The following is a 24,904-nucleotide window of genomic DNA, read 5'->3' on the forward strand; positions in this document are numbered from 1 at the left end:
GACCCCAAATGAAGAAAGGTGAAGGGCACCTCACAGGATTAAAGTAATATTGTTCCAACCAAAGGTCACCATGGACAGGCACAGACAGGTGATCATACAGCAGCGAATGCACAAGCAGCCCCAGCACAGCTTCCCTTGGAGTGAGACAGCTGAAAATGCAGGAACAGGCAACTTGTAGCATAAGCTGAAGATCTCCAAAGTTCCAAGACTCAACTTGGAACAGCGACAGCTGTAGGGAGGTAGACCAGGAGAGAGAAGGAGGTATACCAGGAGAGAGCTGGTCAGTCCACTGGGTAGTCGAGGGACACATTCGAAGGCTCAGAGTGCACAGATTCGAGCAGGTTGTTCCCACTGGTCCAAGGGTCATAGCACCAATGGGGGACTTCTGAGATGAAGCAGAGGAGCAGGGCTTAACCAGGCCAATCACTGGAGTGATTGCTGGTGACCTGCAGGGGCTGTCCTCGGTCGGGCTGCCCTTCTTTGTGGAAGTCTTGGTTGCAACAATGATCTCCTCAGTAGCTGCAGTAGTCCTCCTTTTATTCAAGATTCAGGCTAGGAGCAAGCCCAAGCCCGCCAATGGTAAGGATCTGCAACACTAAAACAAACCAGGGTTATCCAATCCTGGACAACCACTGGTCATCGGGTCCATCCAGCAACAGATTTTTGGGCACCAGAGGATGTGGAATGGGACCTGGCCCTTCCTCTGGCTCACAAACAAAGCCCACTTGCCTGCGAAAGCCACAGCTTTCTCCGGGAAACTGATTTCCATATAAGGCATTTCTTGACTTGAGAAGGCAGGAAAAAGGCCAAAGAGCAATTGAAAATCTCGTGGCATGGCCATTTAAGGGTGCAAGCCACTTTAGTAGCCATTCGCAGTAAATGCAAAAGTGCACAAGAAAAATATCACAAAAACTGTAAAAGAAATAAATAAAAAAATAAAAAAAATCACAGCTTCTACCAGCTTGTCTGAAGCACATTGTCAAAGTGTCCAAATATGACAAACATTACATGCCTGTAATCGTCTTTTTGATGCTGATGCTTGTATCTGCATATAAGGATACAAAGTATCCTAACTGCACCTCACTGTACGGTGATGTGTGACATTATAAAAATACAAGAATTCATAAAGAGACATAGGAGCTCATTACGAGTTTGTCGGTAACACTGTCATGCCGATATATTATCGTCTCTGGCAGGGCGACCGCCGGAAATACCGGCGCATTACAAGTCCTCATGCGCGTGCACACACCCCACTGCCGGAAACGGTAATACCGGCATGACGATATTACCAGCGTCGTCACCAATCCACCAGTATAACTGGTAGAAATGTGTCTGTAATACCGATACCAGCACCCAAACTGACGGAATTACTGGCACCGGAATTAGCAATGCCGCCGGAACAGGAAGCTTGCTAGTGGCCATCTTTAAAACTCAATTCACTTTGAATCTCCCATTTCCTGCTGTCATCCACCGTGACTGGTGACTGGAAACATGTCTGGGAGCAAAAAGGCACGAGTCCCCGACGTCCGCCTGCGAAAACCAAAGTTCTCGGAGGCAGACTGCACTGGTCGACATTGTTGTGCAGCATGCCGAGACACACTTTGGGGCTGGCCACAGAAGGAACAGACTGAAGAGGAAGACAGTCATCTGGAAGGAAGTAACAGAAAGAGCCATGGCTGTGGGGCCTGTCCCCCGCACGCAGAGGGACTACCATAAGCGGTGGGGTGACCTGCACCTGAGGGTCCGCAACCTCATCTCAACACACAGAAGCAAATCATTGCAACAGGAGGAGGTCAGTGACACCCCTAAACCTCATGGCCTGTGAGGAGAGTTGCAGCTCAATCCTGCACCTGGAGGGAATAGAGGGAGTCGGGACAGCAGAGGCAGCATGTAAATGCAAATGTTCAGTCCAAATAAATGCATCCCCAGGCAGAGAAACACCTAATAGGCAAGGGAACAGGTTCAACATGTGTCAGTCACAGCAAATGGTCAGCACACTCACACAGATGCCAGGGGATGCGGGTAGGTGTGGCCATGCATAGGCACTGTTGCCAAAATGTACAGCCCCGTACATGGACACGAGCGCCCATGTGTGCCAAGGGAGAAAAGGACAGGAATCATAGGCCCACCGCACACACAAGTCACCTTGGCAGACCAACAGCCAATGTGCACTCCCACAACCCACATGTAGAAGCCCATCGGAGCCAACAGACCAAAGTCGTCGCATGACAAGAGCAAAACACACACAATGTAGAATGAGTAATGCAAGCCCGCAGACATGACTCCAAGAAGAATAACAGCATGATCATCTCTCCCCAACAGGTACACAGTCCTCTGACAGCAACGTGCCTGGACCATCATCTGTCGGCCCAGCAGCTGCAGGCAGACCTGCAAAGGCCACACCACTCGCCAGTAGGTCCAGGCTGCAGGGCAGAGCTACTGGTCCATCGCAGCAACCTCCAGCTGCGTCAGCCCCAGGATCTTCAGCTGCGTCAGCCCCACGACCTCCATCACCACCATCATCATCACCACCTACTGCTGGAAGTGCTACAGCAGCAGTGCATGGGGCTGCCACATCACATCTGTGGTCAGTGGCCCCAATGCCCCTCCTGTGCCCTCCACAGCACCATGGGCACAGCAGCTTCCAGGCAATCGTGGCAGGGTAACAGCTGACAAGCAGGACATGTCCAACCCGACGCTGTGTTTCAGCCCCACAACACCATACAGCCCCCATTCACTGCCACTGCCCAGCATCCGTTCCCTTGAAGCACACCTGCATGCAATTGAGGTTTGCCACACTGGAATAGCACGCCAGCAGCTGGAGGAGATGGCACTCCTGCGGCTGGAGGCCTGCATGAGTCTCATGTCTCGAGGCCAAGCCACTTCCACCCTCCTCACCCTTCCCAGAGAGTGCTTGAGGGCACCAAGACTGCCTCTTCCACAGCTGAGGCCATGTGCCATGCAGTTCAATTGACCCTAAACACATGCCCGTCCAGGGGTCTGACACACTGGCATCAGTGACATCCACCGAGAGCTCCTAGCATGGCAGCCCAAGGCGCCCCTCACAGCGACTCAGGTCCCCAATGGTGTCTGCAAAAAGCCCCATGCCAAAGAGGGGCCACAGGCGACACTGCCGAGGTGCTTCACTGGGTGTGTTTGGGAAGGAGGCGGAGGGGATGTTTGGGGAGGAGGAGACAGGTTGGGAAGGAGGAGGGTGTTTGGGGAGGACTTCTGTGCATTCACATTAGTAATAAATACAGTTTTCACCTGAAGCACCGACAGGGGACTCCTTTTTTTCCAAACAAGTGTTTACTGTGATGGCACATGATAACTACAAAGGTGCAAGGGGTGTGCAGAGTGGTGGGGAAAAAAAAAAAGTACAGAAGAAATTCTTGGCCTCCATGCACACTTGCATGAGCCCGGCTGGCGCTGCATCATTATCATCCTCTGGTAGAGGACTGTCCAGATCTGGGCTCAGGGTTATGTTGCGCAGATGTGCAATATTGCGCAGGCCAGGACTATCTGCCCCACCTTCAGTGGCCTGTATATGATCGCACCCCCAGACCGGTGTAGGCACCTGAAACGTGCCTTCAAGAGCCTGAAGGCCCGCTGGATGGTCACCCTGGACTTCACATGGGCCCTCATGTATGCCTCTTACTGTGGCATCTGGGGATTCCTCAGAGGGCTCACCAGCTACGAAAGCAGCAGGTATCTGCAGGTCTCCAGAGTGAACTACAAGGGGTAAGGACACACGTGTAAGTAATGATGCTCGGCAGTGGTGCTTCCTGTTATGGCGGCATCTCAATGGCTAGTCTGTGCGTGCATGTCCCATTGTACCACACTTTCACATTTCAGTCCTTGCATGCGTATTGCACTGCTCGTGGGGTGCAGTCTGAAGAGGTAACACCTGCACACGGCCAACGTTCATTGCAATCCAATTTGGTATCCGACTGTGGGCGGCATATCATAGGGGTCAGGAGGTAAGGGAGGGGTCTGGGCCTGTGCATTGCCACGTTGCATGGTACCAGACAGGAGTCTGGGTTGCATGTGCAGATGTTCTGTGTCATCCATGATGGTGTGCATTATTTCTTGTGGACGGAGTACATGCCAGGTCTGATGGCAGGATAATGTCCCTCAGTAGATGTTTGGCAGTCTCTCATCATATGTATGAGGGTGTGTTTCGGTGCCTCATCTAACGTCAACACTACGGGCAACATTGTTGTTTCTGGGCCCTGCATCTTGCCTTTCGGGGGTGGGGGTGTGTGAGCGTGTGCGTTTTCTCTGCCTTGGTCTTCGTTGTTGCTGCGCATAATCGACAGGCTTGCCCCAAGCCTCTTGGGGTGCCCCAGGACATACATTGATGACACAAGGTGGCCATGACTACTAATGCGCTGTCATAGCATGGGGATGGAAGGTTGCATTCTGGTACCTGTAGTGCCTTGTGAGTGGATGTCTTGTTGGTTTGAAATGTCCTGGTCAGTGACTGCTACACCTCAAGTCATGTGCTACTCCCTGTGTGTTGTTGCCTGTCAATTGAGGGGTGCGCTGTCATGTGCAGGGCGCTATCCGGACATGCATTTGTGACTCTGTTGCCCCCCACCCTTTGTCTGTCACTCATGCTGGAAAGTAGATGGTATTGTACATGCACTCACCCAACATCCACGTCCTGTGTCCCCTGACGCTCCATGTAGGCCGGCAGTGTGGATTGATTCTGGGAATCGGGCACAGCAGTGCGTGATGGTATGGTCCGCGTCACAGGTGGCCTGGACATTCTAGACAATGGAACTGCTTTCAGTTCCTGTAGACCTCCTCTGAGGCGTGGGGGAGAGGAGGGGCATCAACTCAACATGTGTGCAGTCAATGTTGCCACCACATTGGGCATGTCTGTTATTGCATAGAAGCAGGCCTTGAACTGTCCCAGATTGGTGGGAAGGCGATGTGCTGGCCAACAAGGCGCAGTAGGGTCTCCAACACCTGCGCCAGCACTCTGCAGATGGCTCACAGAGTGATGGAACGCGCCACTGGCCAAGAAGTGCAGGACCGACACCAGCTTTACCAGCAGTGGTATGCCTGACCGGATGCCAATTCTGTTCCCAATGTCCTCCTGGATGGGGCTCAGGAGGTCAAGTATGGTCTCCCTGTTTAGGCAGCACAGGGTTAGTATCTGCCTGTCAGTGAGGGCACAGGGTGTGGGCCTTGTGCGAGCTATCACTGCATGCCTCTGCCTTGCCACCTGCATTCCCCTCTTCCTCAGCCTCATCCTCCACTTTCTCTCCCTGACCTCCTGATGGCTCTGCTGGTGCTCCAGCCCCTGTAGCTGTAGACTCACATGCAGCGTCTGAGCTGCATGTTTGCAGCAACGACTGGCAGCATGGTTGTGTTTAGATGTGTTTTTGGCGAAGGTGTGGCCCTTTTGAACTCTTCCTGTGTGCATAGAGTGCACCTGGGTGGATTGGGAGCACCTGTGGCCTGATTTTCTTCACCTGTGTCCATTTACCGGCTGCTCTGAGGTGTTGGTTTTGCTGTTATTACCGGCATATCCAATCTTGTGATATGCCGGTGACACCCTTCTGCCCCTATTACCAGCCCAGCTGGTATTTTTGTTGCCAGTATTACCAGCACCGGTAATTCGGGCAACTGTATTGTAGCAAACTCGAATTTGGACGGACCGGTTACCAGCACTTTTATCTTTGGGACTAACAAAATAAATCTGAAATTATATTACAATTATTTTTGGCAAAAAGGAATCAATGCAATATATAGAGGACACTCAGTGGGGATAGCAATTTATACAAGCCTTTATTTTTTCACAAATACGAAAATAGTAAAAGCTGCTGCAAGTCTATAAGTGTCCAAGTCACAAAGTTAAGACAATTCTTAGTGCAAGATAGAAATGTATTGACAGCAATAACAATTCACAGTGCTCAATAAAAACATAACCCCAAACGCGTGTATTAAACATAAAAACATATCACTCTTTGAAATTGTTAAAATCTCCCTCGTGTCAGAAATTAAAAGAATGTCATCCATTTTTTAAATGTCTTTTTAATTAAGTGTTTGTCTATTTTCAAGCCTTTTGCACTGTACATCACATTTATTTCACAGTATAAAATAACATTAAAAGATAGGATCAATATTACATTTTTCACAAACATACATAATAATTCAAAATATAATATCAGTATGTCCTTTTCATCTCACGATATACAACTAAGAATGGAGTAATTACAGCTAATAATCAACATATTTTAATTCAAACTCATATTTCAAATCTGCAATGCCAGAAGTTACAGTAGTGCTGGTTTCCAAATAAAATAAGTTGCTGCAGTGATAACTAATGATTTAGCAGAGTAAATCATTGACGAAAAGTGATTAGAATTAACATCAATTCATCTTTTTAAAAAATGTATGGCTGGAAAGAAATGGAATAGTTTGTGACAGGATATACAACTCTTCAAATTTGCATTCAGTTTGTTGAGGGAGGACATGTGGTCCTCGTGTGGGAATGCACTGCCCAGGTGAGTGTCTGCTCCGATAAATCAGAAAGATTGGGACAGCGAAACCGGAGACTATTTGTAGTTTTGGAAAATGCCCAGACACTGCAATAGATTGCATGTACGGAGAAGGTGCTCCGACAGTCCCTGTGAGCGAGCTTGGACAAGCCAGTCGTCTAGATGGGGAAAGACATCAATACCCTCCTCATGACCACTGCTAGCAGCTTGGTGAAAACCATGGGAAGCGAAGAAAGACTGAACGGCAGGCCCTTTAATTGTTAGTGAAGTTGGCCCACCTTAGGTACTACCTGTGTTTCAGATTAATCGGTCCATGGAAGTAGGCATTGTGAAGGTCTAGTGATGCCAACTAGTCCTGCAGGTTGAGGGCTTGCATTATCTGGGCTAGAGTAACCATGTTGAACTTGTCCTTGCCAAGCAACAAATTCAATAGCCAGAGATCCAGAATGGGACGCAAGCCTCAGTCCTTCTTTGGCACCACAAAATAGGTGGAGTACCACCACCTTGCCTCGTTCTGGGCACAGTAGCAGTTTTATTGCGCTCTTTGAAAGAAGCAGACAGAGGATGGGATCCGGAGACAAGGTGGTGGCCTGCTGGCCGTGGTCTGGAGGGCGCTGTAGGAATAGGATGCAATATCCCTAACTAATGACTGACAAGGCCCAAGCGTCAGACAAGGTTTTGACCATTTCCCACCTGAACAAGGAAAGCCTCCCACCCACCGGTGAATGGCAGAGTCTGTCACTGAGACTTTGCGCTCTGAGGTTGGAGGTGACAGTGGCCGCGGCTGCCACTGCTCTCTGGGCACCTCTACCTCTAGGGAAGACCATGCCTTGTAGTCTACTCGGGGCATACGGACAAAGACCACTTGGGGCATAGGCAGGGGAGGGATGAAAACCTCTACCGCTAACCAACTTCCTGGAGGGTTGCTGCACGGCTAGCGCCAAGGACTTTGCCATGGCCTTTGATGACTGGACCTTTTGGAGGACGTCATCAGCCTTGCCTCCAAAAAGATTCTAGCAATCAAGAGGCACATCCAGAAGTTAGGCTTGGACATCTGTCGCAAAACCCTGACATCCTCAACCATGAGTGGTATTTGACCACTGTACCCGTGGCATTGACCTACCCACACAATCTGCAATGTCCAGTGTTGATAGACGTTTGGTGGGAAGCCTTCCTGCCATCAGTGACCAGTCACAGAAAACCTGCCTGCATTTCCCCTTCAGGTATCTGTTCAGCCGCCTTGGCCACAGCAGACCAGCCGCTGAAGGAGAACTTTGCCATAGTGCAAGAGGCATTCAAGGCATGTAGGGTAAGACTGCCCAATGTGAACACCTTCTTCCCATAGGCATCGAATCTCTTATTCTCCCTGGAAGGAAAGGGAAGGTGGAGGTCTTCAGATTAGCTGTGGTGGCCTGAACCACCAAACACTCTGGAGAGGCATGAGAGGGCATAAAGGCCGGATCCGACAGAGCAGGAGGGCGTTTCTTTGCCAGATCTTGGTCAACTCCTGCAGCGTAAGCAGGCTTCTCTCAAACTTCCAGCACAGTGGCCTCCACTGCCACACTGAATAGCAGAAGCATATTTTTCTTGAGGGCATCATCCAGAATATCATACAGTTCATACTGGATCTTACTTCTGGACAGGGCAGAAGCCTGATAGTGACAGCCCACTTAGCCATCATCCGCTGAAAAGCAGCTTGAGGCTTACCTGGGTTGGAAGCTGGCATAAGTATTGAGGCCACAGGCAACATGCAAGCCCTCGCCAACCCCCGCACATCCTCCCTTCCTTGTAAAATTCCTCTGGGAAATCTCTCTCCTCTGTAGACAGCAGCGTTTCTAACCCAAAGGGTATCTGGTCAGCTTCCAAGTCATAGATATTATACATCTTTGATATGACCGTGTTCATGGGGAGCGGGACATATTCTAGAGTAGCCCCCAACGTCGATGACACAGATGGGCGTCGACAACTAAGCCACAACCGACGCCAAGACCACAAGGTTCAAAGGATGGGTCGGTTAGTGCTGAGGTGGGTCCCAGCCAGAACCCATAGGCGTGCAGGAGTTTTCCCCAGAAGGTACCTTGCAGGTTGCAAAAGACATGGTGGGACCCCATCAGTGCTCCAACCGAAGCCGGTGGCACTGTCGCCGGAGCTGAAGGTACCAGCACTTTGGCAAAGATGTTAAGCATCTTCAGGCAAAAGCTTTCCCAACTCCTAGAAGATTGAGTGGGAAAAGGTAACAGCCGGTGTCTCCGGAGAATCCTTGGAGTGGTGGCTCTTCTTTTTAGTGGAAGAGGAAGAATGCCGGTGTGAGGAATAACTCAGGGAGCTGGACCTCTTCCGAAGTATTTTCTTCTTGTCCTTTCCTTCTTTTTGCACAGAGCCGACCTGTCTTTGGAACTGTTTTTCACGCCATGACACAGAGCCTCACCATTTGACCTGTGGACAGAAGTGAAGATGTTTGCCGCCCTTTCCTGGAAGGGCTTCAGGTGCATGAACTGGAACGACCCGCAAACCTGGGTGTCGTGTTCCTCACCTAAGCAATAGCGACAGATCCGGTGTGGAGCCAAGAATGACATCTGCTGGCTGCATTGCACGCACGGTTTGAAGCCAGATGCTTTCGATGGAGTAAGTATGGGGCAAAGAACAAATTCTCAAAGCTCAATGAGCATCTTCCCGAAAAGCTAACCGAGTGCGCGAAAAAAAGGAACTGAGTCACGGGGCAGGGTGCCTCAATATATACTGCCCCAACATCCTGTTCAGTGTGGGTTGTGTAGAGGTATCGGACGGCGCCGACACAGAGCCGCACTGTGTCCCCTGGCAGCGGAAAGGTTTCCGAAGAACAGCTGTGCTGTGGATAGGATATCATAGATGAGGAATCTGGGAAGAAGGAATCCATTAGAAGCCTCAAATTCCTGGAGAGATTTATCGGCCTTAGTACCAAACAGGTTTATTGTCGTCAAATGGCATGGCCAGAGGTTTCTTTTGGAGATCCAGGTCAAAATCTGACATTCTCAGCCAAGAATATCTCCTTAACACAGTGCTGCTGGCCATTATATCCAGCCACACAGTCTGCCGTGTCCAGCCCCGATTGGAGGATCTGGTGAAAAGGGCCAAATACGTTCCTCATGTCACCTGTAGGGATGTCTTCTGTCTCCGAGATGACGGGCCAAAGCCCAAATGAAAACTTGGCTGAGCCGAAGGAGGCATTGATAAATAGAAGGCCAGGGTTTGCTGGGCTAAAAAAACCTTCTTTCCCTAGGCATACAGTCTCTTGCGCTCCCTGTCCAGGGGCAAAGAGGTGAAATATGTAGTCTTGAAGTTAGTCGTGTCAGCCTGTGCAACACAACTTTCTGGGGAAGCAAGGGCAGACAGGAACAGCCGGTCTGAAGTTGCTGGCCTGTGCTTGCTGGCCAGATCCTGGTCTACAGTCAGAACAGAAACTGGTGTGGACCATAGCGAAACGATGCTACCTCTACTGCTTGGCTGAACTGCAGAAGAGTCACTTTCTTTGGGACCTCCATAATATCAGTCAGCTTGTACTGCACCTTGGGCCAGAGGGGGCCTTGCAACCCCAAGGTATCCACAATCTTGGCAATTAGACAGTGATATGCTGCTTGAAGCTTACACAGGATAGGAGCAGGAAGCATGTCTAGCTCTGGCGAGGTGTCCAGGCCACTTGCATCCTGTAAGTCAGCAGCAAGATCCACCAAGTCCCCTTCCTTGCCATAAAATTCCTCTAGGAAGTCCCTAACTTGTAGCAGCTCGAATCTAAAAGGAATGGAATTTCCATCTTCATCACAAATGTTTTCTAAGCGTGACATAATTGCACCCCTGGGAAGAGGGGCATACTCCAGAAAAATTCAGTTAGGTCGGTAGGCTCCAGTGGTGCCATGTAAAGAAGTTTCAAGACTGACATCAAAAGACCTTAGTATGGGTTCTTATCAGTCTTCTGCGTAGTCGTGCAATTTGTTGGTCTCTCTGCTGGCTCATCTGAGCCCAGTGGACTTTGATGGCATAAGCGGGCCGATGCCAAAGACGTTGGCAAGCAAGGCTGAAGCTGCTGGTGACTTGGCAAACATGTCGAGCATCTTATGCATGAAGGCCTCCCATTCCTGAGGAGTGGAGGACTGGGTGGGAAAAGATACCCAAGGTGCCTGGTCTTCAGGGGAGACAGTGCAGTTGTGGCTCCTCTTCTTCGATGAGGAAGAATAATGATGCTGTGCCAGTTGCTGTACTTGTTTTACAAGACTTCTTGCAGTGCTTTGTTTTCTTTTTATCCTTGCAGACTGGAACACTTTCTATGGTAGGACGATCAGCACCAGGCAATCTCAAACAAGTTTGCCACCTTCCTCCTTGACGAGGAAGGTGAATAGTTTTGCCTCCCGTTCACAAAGCGATTAGGGTGCATCGACTGAGACGGCATGCAATCCTGCGAGTCGTGCCCCTCATTGAGGCAATAAAGACAGATCCTATGGGGATCCAAGACGGACATCGGACATCCATCAGATGCAGAAGACTTTGATGATTCAGCTGAATGTCAAAAGAACGAGAAATTATACAACTTTGAAAGAAGCAGTGTTCCTGAAATGAGCAGAGTCCATGTAAAAAAGGAACTAAGGTCACAGGGTGAAGCACCTCTATATATACTGTCCTGCAATGTCATTTCTGGTTGGGGCTCCAGGCAGAGCCAACGCGCCCCCAAATGTGCCCCCTGGCGGCAGAGACGTTTATGAAGGTCAGCTATGCTGGGTGATAGATATAAAAGATGGGCAATCCGTGGGAGGAAAGAATCCATTAAACTTGCTTTGCCTTGCATGTACTGTGCATAGTTGGAGCATTTGAACCATGCCTTCCTCCGCATTCCAGTGGAAATAAGCACGCTCATCCATCGGCGCTGTGTCCAAATACTGAGCAGACCCCTCCATAAAGGTCATAAGCAATGATTATGGCTTCTGATAAACCAGATTTGGAGACCTCCAACATGTTCAGAAGAAAAGCTCCTTGAAAATTAGACAACTCCTTCCTAAGCCATATGTTGGCTGCAGCCAGCAAGGCACGACTGAGTTGCATGGCTGAGTTGGCATACAACTTTATCTAGAGTGCAAAGGATTTCATCCTTCTTCACTGGATGGTTAGAGGACGTCAAGGAAGCAGCTGAAGATGATCCCCCTTTGTGGAAAAGTGAAGCCGCAGGCCACCAAAGAGGATGTCGGCATTGGGGGAGTGGTTAGTTCCACTGTGTCAGAAAGAGGTTGTCTAAAAGGCACCTCAACCCATTTTCTTTTCGGCACCACAGTATGAGGCTTGCTCCTGATTTTGCAGGCCTCAACAAGTACATCCTTTTGAAGAAGGAATTCCATTTTTGTCCATGGCTTGAAGTCTAAATATGCCTGCTAACATCCCACCCAAAGTAGGGATTGCTACCAGAGTTAAAACACCTAAGAATTCAACACACCTCCAAATTTGTCGTAGAAGGCCTTTGCCAAGAAAGTAATGTCCTCCTCCCCTTTACTGGGTCCTGTGGAGTATCATCCACAATCAGTGCCACATATTACGGACCCATACCACACCTCCACGATTCGGAAGAGAATCCACTGGTTGGGGGTTATCCAGCTTGTCCACAGGCCCTGTTGCCACCTGTTATATGGGGTAGGTTGATGGTGAGGCACTGGTTCAGGCTGGAGAAGCTGGCCTCTAAAAGGGCCCTTAAATTATGAAATCTCTACCGGAGACTTCATGAGGTTTTGAAACTGCTCAAATAAGCAGTCCTCACATGCCACCGGTGAAGTACTGTCGGAAAAGAAGCCAATGAGGCCAAAGTACAGGCAGCTGGTTAAGACAGATACCGATACGGTTTCCTGGGTTGAGCCAACCAAGCGACACATTACCTTAACAACCCAAAAGTCGGGTGTTACTGAATGGACAAAGTCAGCGAGGATATTGGTAACCAATCAACCCAAGGGGTAAAGGATCCTGTAGGCACTGTCAGGGGCCATTGCACTGGCCTAGACTGTGTGCTGGAAGAAGATTGATGTAATTCTTGAGGAAAGTTGACAGAATTTTATGGAGATTACATTGCTGATGCAGCGTCAGTCATAGTCACAATGGTGAATGTGCTTCATGATTTTTGTGTGGTCTGTGGTACGTGACGCAGTAGAGGGCTTTACCATTTTTCTTGAGCAAATCGCTCACGGTTTCACACCCTGAGAAGACAGCATAAACAGACTTGAAAGAACTGGTTAGGCTTGGATTGAGACTGTAAAGAGTCATTGGCTGAGAACCCAGTGAAAGGCAAAGACAAGCCCTCGGTTTATACACTGGTATGAGATTCAGCTGAGTCCTCAGCACAAATGCAGGTAGGATCCTTAAATGCCTCAACATAGCCCTCCATGGAGCAGATACTCGCTGCTGCTGGATCGGACTGATCTTTCCCTGAAGTAGCTACCCCCGGGGAGGAGACCCCAAGTCAAGGCGTCATTGAATGAATTTAATCACTTACTCCATGACGACTCAAGTGTTTTGGAGGAAGGGCATGAAAAAGCTACCCCGGGGGGTGCTGTTGCACGCAACAAAGATGGCTGCCTAAGTTGTAGGTTCTGCAGCTGTTAGGCAGAATCCTGTGCAGTGCCCTTAGGGACCACTACACACAATTAAGACTACAGGTGGTAATACAAGTTTTACCTTTGGTACAAGCCCGTACTACTATGTTAAAGTGGTAGCAGTAGCGGAGCAGCCAGGCTTACCTCAAGAGTATATGAGCCGTAGCAGAGATTACACAAAGGGACCACAATTACTGTGACTCAAGCAAACACTGACTCAGGGTTTCAGGTAAAAAAATATAAGTACATTTATTTTCAAACCATCTATTATAAACACGACACTTCTATTAATTCAAAAACCACACGTAAAATACACTACAACTAACCAATTCACGTTGTATGGTATACTTCAAGGTAAGTACCCTGTGTTTTAGTAGACCGGTGTTGCGAAACAAAAGACGTTACCGGGAATACACTTGTGTTCCCTTTTTGACAGTAATGACAGTTCGGTCTTACTAAAAAATGCGTATCCACGGCAAGAAATGTTACCGGGGCAAAAACACACTTTGCACCTGAGATACCCAGAGAGAGTTGGGGGCAAAAATCATATGCAATACTTTTGTCAAGGCAGACAGAATCAGAGAACACTCTTAGACAAAAATTCAAAAGTCAATAGGCCGGAACCAGCGTCAAGTGGGACCGGGTTCCTGTTGTCGAGGATCACACAGTCAGATAGTTCACGATTCAGCGTAGCCAGGAGTACTTAGATATTGTCAACAGAGGAAGCAAAAGTTATAAGAAGGAGGGAAGACAAGGGCAAGCCTTGGAAGCGAAGAAAAGGGATTCACCCAAATTCCTCAAGCAGAACACAGTACCTTATTCAAGGAAGAAGCTGGTGCCACGGCAGTTGTTCCTGGTAGTTTCCTGCAGACCCTCGGTTCCTGGAGCTCCGATCCGAAGGAGGACATCTGGAGGGGTCTGCACCACACAGGGATGAAGCCGGCAGCAGCGACGGTGAAGGAAAGGTGCGCTCCTTAAAAACAGGAGAGGCTCTTGAGATGGCTATCCGGACCACTACAGCAGTGTGCAGCGATTTCGACCACGAAGAGGATCCTCTGGCTGTAGAAGATGAGCTGGTTATCCCCACCAAGCTCAAGGGAAGACGACTCTGGACTGGATCTTCTCTGGTCGTCGAAGGGTAGATAGCTCAGGACTGCAGCAGGGCTTCACCGGGACGGGATAGTTGCAGCAGTCGACTTCTTCTCCGCTTCTCTTCGGTTCCTTGTAGTTCCAGTGGCGACTGACTTCTAGCCCAAGAGACCTGCCTTTTAATGCGAAAATCCCCCATACACACAGCCTGGCTGTCAATCACGCAACAGGGGGGTTGTCCGGCCGGACAACCACCTGAGCCAATCATGGCAAAGTGCGACTTGGGTTTCCTAGGATACCCTGTTCAGGGGTTGACTACACCCTTCCCTCACATTCAGTCCACCTAGACACTCAGGCGCCTAGAGGAGGGCTTCTTGGTAGAAGCCCGCCAAAAGACAGTGAACAAAGGAGGCAAACCTGGTTTGCAGCGCAAAGTAAAACACAAGAAGGACTTTAACAAAAAGAAATGGCGAACAAACCTGACCGGAGCCAAAAGAAAAAGTATTTGGTCAAGCGGGTTTAAGTTTGAGGCTAATATAATAGCCTAAAACAATACCACGTTTATATAGTATAATCGCGGTAGAAAAATTAGGGTAGATACCACTGCCACCAGCCAAGTCTAAATGTTAAAAGAGCGAAACAATGCTCTAGAAGGTACAGCTAAAAAAGGGCTAAGGATTAACCCTTTCCAGCACTCCATGTAAGATGGGGTGTACTGGATCTGTGGTTAAATGACTAAAGTTAATGGCAACTTTACCCTTTTCTGGGGGCCAGTAGTCAGCCTCAGAAATGGAGTCGGTGGGAAGTCTAAAAGACAACCGTGTGTCACTGCACCGAAGGTGCTGTGTAACACACAAACAAAGGGGGCTACTGAAGTGGTGTACTCCAGAGTCCACAATCACAAAAACAGACGAAATACACATGGCAAAACACAAGTAAGAGTGGGAAAAGGGGTACACTCTTACCAAGTGAAAAAATAAACTCCAGAGATCCAGCAAAGCTGCTCGGGGACTCACTAGGTAAGGGAAATTAGCTATTGAATAAGAATTCTCCCTAACAGCAGCCCCGGACCTCTTCACAATGCATCCCTTCCTTCAGGTGTGCATGCTGTGAACATTATCACCAGCAGACGGGACAAGACCGGGTCCCGTCTGCTGGTGATCCTTGCCTGGGTCCCCTTAGCCCTGGCCCATCTTCCACCCGCCTTCACTGGTGCCACACTGACCCTAGATGTACACTACCGGAGCAGAGGCCTGGGGGGTAGGAGGGGGGGGTCATACACACTATGGTGCCTGGCTCGCAGAGGCGCAGTACTGGTGGAGGCCCTCTGTGGATGGGCTCCTCCCGGCCTGCGTCATCTACCACTCCTCCAGACGGCAGGCTGCCTACTGCAGGGGCCTGGATGTGTAGCGGGGCTCTGAGAGCAGACGGCCCCTGCTCCTGCTTACCGCCAACTTGCCTGCAACTGCCCTGGATGGGTCACACCTCCTTGCTCTGTGGCGCCCGAGCGCACCCCCGAAATCATCATATGCGGTGAGGGCACACTGCGCTGCTGTGACCCTCTGTCCCCTGTGCTGGTTGGGGAGTTGTATGGCCCCCTCCTACTTGGGTTTCTCTGAGGCACCTATCTCACTGACTGTGACCACACCAAAAAAGCCCACCCACCCCCCGAGGACCTCCCCGGCGCTCCCTGGGCTTGACAGACAGAGATGCCACCTCATTGACTGCCTTGTGGACACTGGCGGTTGCAATATTTCTTGACTGATGGTAGCTGCTGGGGGGGGGGGGGTGCGGTTAAGTGGGGTCTAGCTGCCGCTCGGACCATCTCCTTCTCACTTGCTTTGGCTTCACCCGTGTTGTCACATCGGCCCTCTCTTGGCCCTCCCACGTCCCAAGACAGTCTGCCCTTTCCTATAAACTATTACTTCTGAGGGTGATTGTGGTCACGGAGACCCCTGGTTACATTCACAAAGACTTTCTGTGCAATATCAAAGTAACCTTGCGTGATCACTGCAGCTGCATCATCCTGCGCATGCCTGGAGTGGGTAAGCCCCAGCTGGTAGATTCTTGCAGAGCTTTCTTCCCGCACCATCCTAATGTCCCCTCCTGCTACACTGCCTCAACCACCATGGCCAAGGGCGGTGGCATGAAACAAAGTTCAATAAACATATATACTAAGGCCACACCTTAAATCCAGGGAGGAGCCGAGGCGGACGCCAGTGAACCTCTAGCTCCGGAGGAACCTACAGAACTACAGCGCATGATGGATTATATTCATGAGGGGTTGACTGCCCTACATTCCAAGCTGGATGACATGAGTGGCACAATCAGCGCTATAAAGTCTTGTATGGAAAAGACTGATGCACGGGTTACCGTGGTCGAGGCCAGAGTGGGGACAATGGAAGAAGACATCACAGCACTAAGGGCAGATGTATCCTCACTCACTAGGCAAGTGCGGTCCATCAGCAAGAAAAATGAAGACCTTGAGTCCCGCTCGAGACGCAGTAACCTATGCATCCAAAGGCGTTCCGGAGAATACTCTAGATGGCCCGATGGAATACTTTGGTGAACAAACTCTGTTAACTTTGCTGGATGGTCCTAAACTCCCGCCACAATTTGCTATTGAGTGCGCTCGCCGCTCTCTGGCTCCCAAACCACGGCCCCCCCCACACCCAATAAACGCCAGAGTCCTTAACTATCATGACAGGGATGCTTTGTTGAGGGCGGCCAGGGACAAGGAAGAGCTAATGCTGGGCTCTAGCAGGATCCACCAATAACCAGATTTTTGGTTTGAGGTACAAAACAAGCGAAGATCCTGCTTGAACGCAAAGAAAAGGCTCCGTGACCTGGGGGTTAAACGTGCAATGATGTACCCAGCCAAGCTCAGGGGCGAACACGCTGGGAAGGTATACTTACTCATAATACTGGAGGAGGCCATGAAATTCCTGGAAGATCATTTCCCTGGATGAATCCTATACGTCAAGATTACTCAAACGCCCCATGTAATCGTCTGCGTGGGGAATTGGCCCTGAAACTCACTGTGGATGTACCACTTTCACAACATACTTGTTAACTGTCCCTGCTACAACTTAGTTCCAATATGCCGTAAATGCACTATTCACTTGATTTAAATATGTAACGTTCTGTTGTGATGTAGGCCGGGCTGTAGCAGGCGTGCACCCCCCCATGCAAAGCTGCAATGACAGGTGGGTTGGTAGGAATTTGGGTGGAGGGAGTGGGGTATTCATCCCTCTGACAGAGAGGGGTGGGGGGGGGAGATTAACAAAATGTGCTCGACATATGGGTTTAGTTAACAGAACGGCAGTATCCCTTATAGTGCTAGCTGCAAGATGCTTATATTCTGCACACTCTGTGCTTGCGCCCAGCTTGGCGCGCAGGTTAGATGGCGGATAAGACTCTGGGTTATATGAGCTGGAATGTGCAGGGATTGGGAAACACTTTGAAAATGTGCAAGCTCCAACTGTACGTCGAGTGGCATGGAATCCGGGTTTTATTTCTGCAGGAGACACATGCACTAGCAAGGGGGTGCAACATGTTCGCTAAGTCCTGGGGTACACAACATCACTATATGACTTACTCCTCACAAAACCGTGGTTTCATGACTCTTAATCATAAAACTATTCCATATGCACACAAATCGTCACATAGATCCGGTGGGCCGCTATTTCTAACACATGGTGTACTAATGGGTCAGAAAATTGTCACAATGAACATATACAGCCCAAACAACGATGACCCAGACTTACTCCCAGGTCACAGACCTGCTAGTACTGTATCCCTTAGTGCCCATACTGTGGGGCGGAGATTTCAACACGATTATGGATAACAATTTTGATAGGTCTGGGTGTAGAGCCCGTCAGCTGTCCAAGGCTGCCCGAGGGATAATTGATGGCCAGACCAGACTGGGTATGGCGAACGCCTTGAGGCTACTGCACCCTTTGACCCATGCATTTTCCTTCTATTCCACAGTGCACGACTCGCACTCACGCATTGACATGTGGCGGATATCTGATACTCTCACTTGCAACATCGAATGGGCTGGTATCCTGCCCTGGAAATTCTCTGACCATTCTCCTGTTACATTGTCACTTGCATTGTGGGCGGCTGCTGAGGGAAGACGCCCGTGGAGACTCAAGCCACTGGCATTGACAGATCTGGTGTTTGCGGCAGAGATGGAGAAATGCGTTAAGGAGTACTTTGGGATTAATACTGGCTCAGTTGATGCCCATGCTACCCTATGGTATGCCTTTAAGGAATATATCCGTGGCATGGCCATGGCTAAGGAATCCGGCTTGCTCAGAGAGATACGCCACAATATCAAAGCATGCGAAGATACCCTTAGTTGACTTGAAACGCAGTATGCGACTTCTTCAGCTCCGGTCACACTCCGAAATAAAAAAGGAGCTTGATAACTTCAGGGAGCACGCAGACAGAGAACAAAAGTTCTTAGATGATCCTGGAGTGGCAAGGAGGTATGGCGAGGGAGAGTGCCCTGGCAGACTCCTGGCCAGAGTAGTGTGGCTCAAGGGAGGAAGCCAACATATTCCGGCAATCCGTGACATGTCCGAAGTGCTGGTGCACTCGACATCCCATGTGAACGAGGCGTTTCACTCTTTCTACACTGCACTCTATGCAAACTCTGCTGCAAGATCTGTCTCTGAGGTTGAATCCCTCCTTGAGGATCTGCCACTCTCCATTCTGTCCGACGAGGCAAAGGAGACGCTGGAGTGTCTCATGTCCAGGGATGAGCGTAACCGAGCTATTGATGCTCTCCCGTCCGGAAAAGCACCTTGACTCGACGGTCTGACAATGGAGTTTTATAAACACTTTGAATCTCTCCTGGTACCTCAACTGGCCACCCTATGGGAGGAATCCTGCGCACTAGCGGTTCTCTCTCCTACACTACGAGAGGCATTCATTATGGTATTGCTCAAACCTGATAAGCTGGCGACAAGCTGCACCCTCTATCAGCCCCAAAGATATTTGCTTAAGTATTGGCCCTCTAACTCACCCCGTATATGTCATAAATAGTCCACCAGGACCAATCTGGTTTCGTTCCCAGCCGCTCCACAGCTTTAAACTTGAGACACCTCTTCAATATCCTGGCCCAGCTAGATCCAGGTGCGCAGGCGGTGGTGGCTATGCTAGATATCCATAAGGTCTTCGACTCTGTCCTGGCGATTCCTCTGGGCAGTGTGCTTGAAAGGTGCAACTTCGGGCGAGTTTTATTTCCTGGGTGCGGTTGCTTTATACACTTCCAGTTGCCAGGGTCTCCACAAATGGGTGGCTCTTGGATCCTATTCCTATCTGTAGGGGGACTCAACAAGGCTGCCCATTGTCTCACTTGATTTTTGCCATTGTGATGGAACCCCTAGCCAACCTGATCCGGCACAGACATTCTCATAGAGGGATCAGGCTAACAGGCACAGGATCATCTCACTATACGCAGATGATGCTCTACTGTTTGTGCGAGACCCGGAGACCCATCTAGCACAGATCCTAGACGATATCCTCGCCTATGGCATCCTGTCTGGCCTGAAGCTGAACTGCGCCAAATCCGAACTCTTACTGCTGACCGATGCCACTGTTGTGCCGCGGGACCCCATGGGATTTGCTTGGGTGCCTCTTGAGATTAAATATCTGGGTGTCACTGTGACACGCAGCGGGCATCTCTGTAAGACCGCAACAATGGCATATACATGCTCCAGTTCTCGCACAAGTTGCGCAATTGGGCAAAACTTCTTCATACTATTGCGGGTAGAGTGGCACTCCTGAAAATGGTTGTGTTAGTATTAGTTTTCTTGAACGTTCCAATTTGGCCGGGCACTGAGCTCTTCAAGACAGCGAGAGGCGAAATTAACAACTTTGTGTGGCACTCGGGAGCAGTGAGGCTCAAGTGGGAAACGTTGACTAGACCCTACAATCAAGTTGGCCTGGCTGCCCCAGATTTCATGAAATATTGGATTGCTGCTCAAACACAAATTGCAGTTTACTGGTTTGCAAACGACCCCCCAGCCCCCTCTCCTACAAGTCAAGATTGAGAGACTGGCGGCTGGTACATGTATCGTGCTATCATTGGTTCTACCACCACATTCAAGCTGCTTTGGTGGCACTGATCCTGCAGGTGCGACTGCACTTGTGTGGAACAGAATATGGGAAGTGGTGGATAAACCCCTACCCATTCCACTTGGGCCTTCCTCTGTGGAATTGTCTCCCGACATTCCCCCAAATAGGCAAGGGACCTGTGGACAAATGAGTGCAGGAGGCATAAACTATGCTAGTTGAGGTTTACGACATGGGATCCGTACTGGAATGTTGCGACCCGACAGGGCCCATCTGGAGGCTTCTGGCCAGCTGGCTGCAGTATGCTGGCCTGGGACGTGCGATCTGTGCTATGTGGACGGAATTCCCCTCACAACCCCCAGATGATCCCCTGTGTTGCTTGGTGCTAGAGGTTCCTTGGCTCGTGGCCGGGTAATCAGAATATATTCTTTGCTGCCGACCAAGCCAATAAACCACTTAAGCTTCGAGAATCCTGGGGTACACACTTGGGTATGGGTATAGATATTACTCATGAGAAGTGGGACACAATGTGCTCACAGACCCAGACTGTGTCGCTCAACTCTAGATTCCGCTTGATACAATTTAAACTGTTCAACAGGTTTCATTACACCCCATACAGGCTTAGTTTATTTTCATCAAGTTGCTCCTCCCTGTGTCCGAGATGTAACACAGACGGAGCTGGCTATCTACACATGATATGGGACTGTTCGAAATTGCGGGAGTTCAGGAGTGGGGTCTGTGATGCAGTCTCTAAAATGTTTGGTTGCATAGTTGAGCCTAGCTCCTTGACCTGCCTATTGTTACGCTCACCTGGCTCCCACAGAGGCGTCGATCTGGACCGGACTGCTGCGATCTCCACCAATGTGACGCGTAGGGCCGAGATGACGGACTGGACTGGCCCACCTGGCTTTGTTTGCTTGGCCCGTAGGAATATTCTTCTGCAAGTGGAGAAAGGGAATTAACCACCCGTGGAGTTGAGCGTAAATCCCCCCACCCCGTTGTTCTCCCCACTCATCACCTTGGATGTCCCCTCTTAGTCTCACCTGATTTGAAAAGATGAGCTCTCCATCCTGCATTGAGCGCAGGGGCGCGCAGATAACCAGTTGCTTCACTGGCTCGAAGGAATTGGTGAGTTCCAGGACAATATTGACTCCGATATTCCCGGCAAGACGCCGTAAGTATGTAGTTCGTAAGAGTTCAAATGCCTGACTTTCACTCTTGTCCGATTCTTTGCAGGTTGCAGCTTGACCTTACTGAAGAGTTCCTCGTGGCAACCGGTAATGTTCTGGTAAGGATTTGTATTATCCAACACAGTTCGACAAAGTAATGTCCATATGTAACCTGTTGCTTTCTCCCTTATTCAGGCGCTGAGAGAAAGTATGAAGTCTCGGGGAATAATGCCTCTGGCGGTAAAATCAGGTAAGTCTTTTGCGGTGAGGAGGGTTCCCCTTGTTAGTCCCTTGTTTCACATTGCTGTCCTTTTGTTTCCCCTTAGGGACCGGGGTTCGGCTAGGATGCAGTGGAAGCTGCGCCGACCCGTGAAGAAGAATAGTACCCCCGGTGGTAAAATCAGGTAAGTCTATGGGGGGTATTCCTCTGTGTATTCCCTTGGCTCACCTTGCTGTTCTTGTCTTCTCCTTAGGTGCCGGTGTGCGGCAGGAACATGCAGGAGGATGCAGTGAAATGTGAAGATGCTGCGAAGGCCGGTGAGTTCAGCGCGGCGCTGCAGCAGGCGAGGCGACGCGCATAAAATAACTTCTTTCTTCCAGCTCGACGGCGCGATGAATCGGGAATTCAGGTAAGGATCAAAGGTATTGCTCTTGTTCTAACCTTTTCTCCCTTTTTCTAGGAGCTCCAAACTCGAGGCGGGCGTGGCAGAAGACTGGATGTAGACTTGCAGGCATGGTAAGCGTTACGCTGCTGGATGCAGAATAACGCGAAGCGTGTGCTGCTCTTCGGGCGTGGTTTAAATAGCCACCGAAGTAGTCCCAGGTAAGTATTCCTCCCCAGCCCCACTCGAGTAAAAAAATAGACCCTAGGTAAAATAGTCCCTTCCAAGCCTCTTTTGGCTTGTCTGCATCAGGTAAGTTTGCAGCATGGTCTGCATCAGGTACGTTTTAATCTATGAGGCGCCAGGACTGACTCTCCATATAGGCCTGGCACCATAGGTGTCAGGATTGCACCCAGATAGCCCCTAGCAGGGGTTGTTGGGCTTGCTTGGGGTAACTTGATGCCTGCTTCCGGGGTTGCTGGACTTGGTCTGGGTCACCGGGGGTAGGCATTATGAAACCTATTTCATAATTTTGAAGTGCTCCAACCACGGTTCCACAGGCTGGCTAGTTGTGTATGATCCTTGCTGTGCGAAGTATACTCGTGTTGTGGCTGCGGCCCTTATGCCCCTCTGTTGGAAGTGGTTACAAGCTGTTACATGGGCATCTGACCAAGAGGAGTGCTGGAGATCACTACAGCCCAGTCAGTGCAAACCTGTGAACATATGGTGTGCAAACCTGTGGACATATGCTCCCCCCTCCGCAATTACTTGCAGAAGCTGCCGGATGATGAGCCCAAAGCTGTGGACTCGAATACTTGCTTGTGGTGTGTTTTTCTAGGCATACATGCATTGCTGACTGGCCCGCACTGAGCACTTGTACTTGCACTCAATAAACAAAGTTTTTAAAAAAAAGAAAGAAACCCTACCCCAAAAGCAAAGCCTCTACTTCAAAGCACGATTAACAAGGAATTGAAGGGCTTTATCCCAGTTGTGACTGGGGTCTCAGCACTCCGAATGCAACAAGTGTGGGTCTCATGCTGAGTAGGGCTGCGTTCCCGCACACCGAAAAACCTGCCACTATTTCTCAGATAAACCAGGGGTAGGTAGTACTGATGCCCAGTGAGTAATTACTGGAGGAAATTAAAAAGTTGTGGAGCGCTGCTTTGCTGGCCCTGTTCAAAAGGGACTCGAAGATGATGCCTGTGGGCTGAGCTACTTTGTGCCAAAGCCATGCTCCATGTGTGTGCTGGCTTCAAACCATACATTTACAGTTTTTGGAGGAACATTCTTTTTGCTATGCAAAAGTGTGCCACCCCCAACCCAAAGGAAGAAAGGGGACATAATCTGAGAGAACATGGGTGCTTGTTAGCACTTCAGTCACCCAGAAATAATCTACAAAAAAGACTGGAATTTCATTCTTCCTCAATTCAAGACTGCCCTTAAAAGACAATAGCCTGCCAGGGAAGGAACACCTTAATCAGCTAAACATATCCCTCCGATTGGTCACCACCCTAACCACCAACTGTACCTGTATGTAAAAACTGTACATTCTGCAAATGCAACTCTCTTTAATGAGTCCAATGTAGACTTTGCGTGTCTGCATCATCTGCACTACACTTGCCCCTCTATCCATCACTGATAACTCTATGCACTAATCCATTTTATACTCTTTTTTTGAGGTACATGGACCTGGGATTGCTCCACTAGACTGTATGTTCTGATACATAGCTTCTTCTGAAGCTCTCCTTTCAATTCTATTAAATAAACAATAGCTACAAATGACTACTGAAAAACAATCTGAACATATTTATCACTGCATCAGTACATACAACCTTACTTACTAAATCATTTCTAAGGCAGAAATTTGCATACCGGAAAAAAAAAATACATTTTGTGGTTTCTGTCTGCAAATGGAAGCTAAGTGCTAATACTCACAACTGTTCACTTGGATCAAATTTTATTGGTGTGGGTGGCCTCTTTGGAGACTGCCAAAACAAGCCTGAAATAAAAAAAACATTTCTGATATGACAATCAAATAGTTTTCAAAGCGTTTGGAACATAACGTTTCACAAAAATGTAAATGTATTCTTCAAAATCCTTGAAAGGTTAATTGACAGAGTGTACATGTTCATTCTTACACAAGATTACAACTATTCCCATGTGTGTTCAAAGGTAATGAGTTTTAAAGCCACCTAAATGCTAAAGGCTTCAAAATAATTTTAATCTCAAATTCTGCTTCTTGCATGAATGTCTGTCTAGGGCTGCATTGAAACATTAGTGCTGATAATTATGTGCCAGCGCTAATTGCTTCAATGTTTTCTTGTGCTACAGAAACATTTGCAGTCTTCTGTAATAGGGGACAATGGGCCTCATTACGAGGTCGGCGGTATGGGGTTAACGGCGCCGGTAAGGATGCCGGTGCTGTTAACCCCTTACTGCCGGATTACAAGGTCCTTAGCGGGAGCCACTAAAGGACCAGGGAGCTAACAACGGGCCCATTATTAAAAGGGCCGTTGTTAGCTCCCTCTCCATTCCCATTGAGCCCTATGGGGGCTCGAATAGGAATGGGGATGGGTTCCCTGAATGGGGAAATACCGAATCCTCCAAGGTTGGAATGACCTGGTAAGTCCCCATTCAGGGAACCCGGACCCAGTATGCGGTATGGGGTAAGCCATGGCGACCTCCAAACTCGTAAAGAGATAGTGGCTTGTACTGCCAGAATATTTGTACCCATTTCTTCAAATAGATTTTGTGGCCAAACTAGAGGAGAATGCAAAGTCCATTGTACATCAGAGTAAAATAATAGCTCTGGAAAAGACTAGTATTACCAAAACAATCCTCAAAAATAG

At 49.3% G+C, this 24,904-nt stretch overlaps 1 protein-coding gene across 2 annotated transcripts in view; it reads right to left on the reverse strand.

Moving 5' to 3' along the window:
* Positions 1-24,904, reverse strand: part of UBA6 (ubiquitin like modifier activating enzyme 6) — a 1,607,755-nt gene that overhangs the window by 421,217 nt on the left and 1,161,634 nt on the right. For both annotated transcript variants that reach the window (XM_069630498.1, XM_069630497.1), the window contains exon 25: positions 23,991-24,054. In XM_069630498.1, the coding sequence (XP_069486599.1) occupies positions 23,991-24,054 (64 nt within the window). The remainder of the gene's footprint in view (positions 1-23,990; positions 24,055-24,904) is intronic.

Source organism: Ambystoma mexicanum, chromosome 6q (genome assembly GCF_040938575.1).
Source record: "Ambystoma mexicanum isolate Mex_15411 chromosome 6q, UKY_AmexF1_1, whole genome shotgun sequence".
Classification (NCBI taxonomy): domain Eukaryota; kingdom Metazoa; phylum Chordata; class Amphibia; order Caudata; family Ambystomatidae; genus Ambystoma; species Ambystoma mexicanum.